At 47.1% G+C, this 2,541-nt stretch overlaps 1 protein-coding gene across 1 annotated transcript in view; it reads left to right on the top strand.

The window, feature by feature from the left end:
* Positions 1-779: 779 nt before the first annotated feature.
* Positions 780-2,541, top strand: part of Shld1 (shieldin complex subunit 1) — a 50,187-nt gene continuing 48,425 nt past the window's right edge. Inside the window, exon 1 of the mRNA XM_005365668.3 lies at positions 780-913. Within this exon, the coding sequence (XP_005365725.1) occupies positions 780-913 (134 nt within the window). The remainder of the gene's footprint in view (positions 914-2,541) is intronic.

The raw sequence follows: 2,541 nt of genomic DNA, 5'->3' as shown, positions 1-2,541 counted from the left end.
CTGTGAGTTCGAGACCAGCCTGGTCTACAGAGCTAGTTCCAGGACAGGCTCCCAAGCCACAGAGAAAAGAAACCCTGTCTCAAAAAAAAAAAAAAAAAAAAAAAAAACCAAGAAATTAAAGGCGGGTGCATTTTCTTTTGTGTAGCAAGTGAGTTTGCGAATAAGATGTCAGTTTCCTGTGGCAAGAGGGGAAAGCACAGATGAGGGCATTGGTGCCCCTGGACCTGGAGTTACAGATGGTTGTGAACCACCCCGTGGGTGCTGGGAACTCAGCCTGGGTCCTCTGCTGGAGCAGCAAGTGCTCATAACCCTGAGCCACCCTCCAGCCCTGAGCGCATACTTTTTTAAGACAAGGTTTTATGTAGCCAAGCCAAACCTCGAACTTGTTATGTTTCCGAGGGTGATGTATAATGTCCTGTAATCTTCACCCTCTTCCAAAAGAAGAGCCTGTGTCGGTATTTACAGATCAGGAGACAGCGGGCTCTGAGGTAAAGCTTTTTGTGGGGAGACCCAGACACGAGCCGGGCGGAGCTTCCCTTGGAGCCAGGCTGCAGAGCACAGCCTGTGCCTGCTTGCTGTGCTTGCCCTTGGTGCTGATTGTTCTTCTCCAACCTGTGTTTCTTCCCCTCGGCATCACTTGGCCCCAACAGGCACACCGTTATTTTCTTCTGATTTTGAAGTCAATACACACTAATTTTAAAGTTAGCATATTCTAACTGTAGAAGAATTTGTCAATGTTGTAGGTGATCTGTTATTTCCAGCCCTAGCTTTGCTTAACCATGGTGCCCATCTGTGCCTTCATGGAGTGTGCTAAGCCCTCAGCGAGTCCTTCTGGACTTACTTCAGAGGCCGGAAACTACAAGGACTGTTTAAATCTTTGCGGTTATGCCGGAAAAACCGCGGAAGGCAGTGGGTATGAGATGAGGGCCTGGGAGTGTGTGTGCAGCTGAAGGCAGTGCGATTCCCTTTGTAAAATGTCTGCACAACTGTTGTGTTGATTTTTTAAAAATCAGAATCTAGGCTCGGTGTGGTGACATGTGCCTTTAATGGGAGGCAGAAACAAGTGGGTCTCTCTAGGTCTGATGCCAGCCAGCTCTACACAGTGCAGTCCTGTCTCAAAAAAAAAAATTTTTTTTTAAACACATTGAAGGGAGGGATGACGTTTTTCTTGCTTTATTTTTTCTGTTGAGGAATTAGTATTTTCCTCACTGAGGAGGAAGGGTTCTCTAGAAAAGCTGAAACTGAATGGATCGGCTGCTTTGCTTTTAAGGCATTTCCCTTCTTGCTACTATCTCTGGGGATGTGGCCTCTTTCACCCTCCTGGCTGCTGAGTTGTGATGACCTGGCCGGGTCTCAGGCTGGTGCTGGGCGCCGGCTGCGCTCTGGCGCCCCCTCCTGTCCAACCTGAGGCTAGCTAGCTCTTGTCACCTCTAGAGGAAGCCCCGTTGTGAGATTCCTCAGGTTCTACTTCCTACCTCATTTTATTGAGAAAAATGAAACAGCTTTCTCCTCCCCTGCCTCCTGGCCCCATCTGCCTCCAGCCACCACAGTGGGTAGTTTCTGCTCTTGTCCGAGGCGCTTTCCTGCCTCCTCGCCACCAAAGTCACACCTCCACCCCCTCCTCAGCCCCTATTGATTGACTCTGATTGACTCCGTTTTGCTTTTGTTTTGTTGGTGTTTTGAGACAGTCTCAAGCATCTGCTGACCTTGAATCCTCTTCCTCATTCTTTATAAGGTTTAATTTATGTAAATGGATGTTTTGCCTAAGTACCGTTGACTACCTGATGCCCATAGAGGCCAGAAGAGGGTTGGATCCCTTGTGACTGAATTTATAGACAGCTATAGACACCCAGTGTGGGTTTTGCAAACTTGAGTCCTTTGAAAGAGCAGTCAGTGTAGTCCTGAGTTTTCACGTTTATTTATTTATTTATTTGGTTTTTCGAGACAGGGTTTCTCTGTGGCTTTGGATCCTGTCCTGGAACTAGCTCTTTAGACCAAGCTGGCCTCGAACTCACAAACATCCATCTGCCTCTGTGCTGGGATTAAAGGCGTGCGCCACCACCGCCTGGCGAGTTTTCACATTTATATGTCACACATTTTGACTTCTTACCATAAATAATGTTGTGTGTGTATTTCAGTAAGTGACTTTTCAGAAAAGTTTTATTTTAATACATTTTCTTTACTTGTGTTGTGTGTGTAGGCGGCCCAAAGACAACTTGGGGAAAGCAATTCTCTCCTTCCATTGTGTGGGTGGCAGGTATTGAACTTGGGTCACCAGGCTGGAAGCAGGTTCCTCAACCCACTTAGCTATTTCATCGGCTCCTCAAAAGTTTTAAAATAGAAAAGTTAGCGCTCACTTCGGTAGCACGTATTGTTATAATTTAAAAATGGCGGCAGGAAGGAGTCACATCATACAACAGGGCCCACGTGGAGGGTTTCTTTATTGGGAGAAGAGAATGGGAAGGGGGGACAGACAGAGGTACAGAGAGGCAGAGACAGACTCAAAGAGATAGACACTGAGAGACAGAGAAGTGGGGGAGG

Source organism: Microtus ochrogaster, unplaced genomic scaffold (genome assembly GCF_000317375.1).
Source record: "Microtus ochrogaster isolate Prairie Vole_2 unplaced genomic scaffold, MicOch1.0 UNK3, whole genome shotgun sequence".
Classification (NCBI taxonomy): Eukaryota; Metazoa; Chordata; class Mammalia; order Rodentia; family Cricetidae; genus Microtus; species Microtus ochrogaster.
Note: the sequence above shows the minus strand (reverse complement) of the source record. Positions and strands in the feature narration are given on the sequence as shown.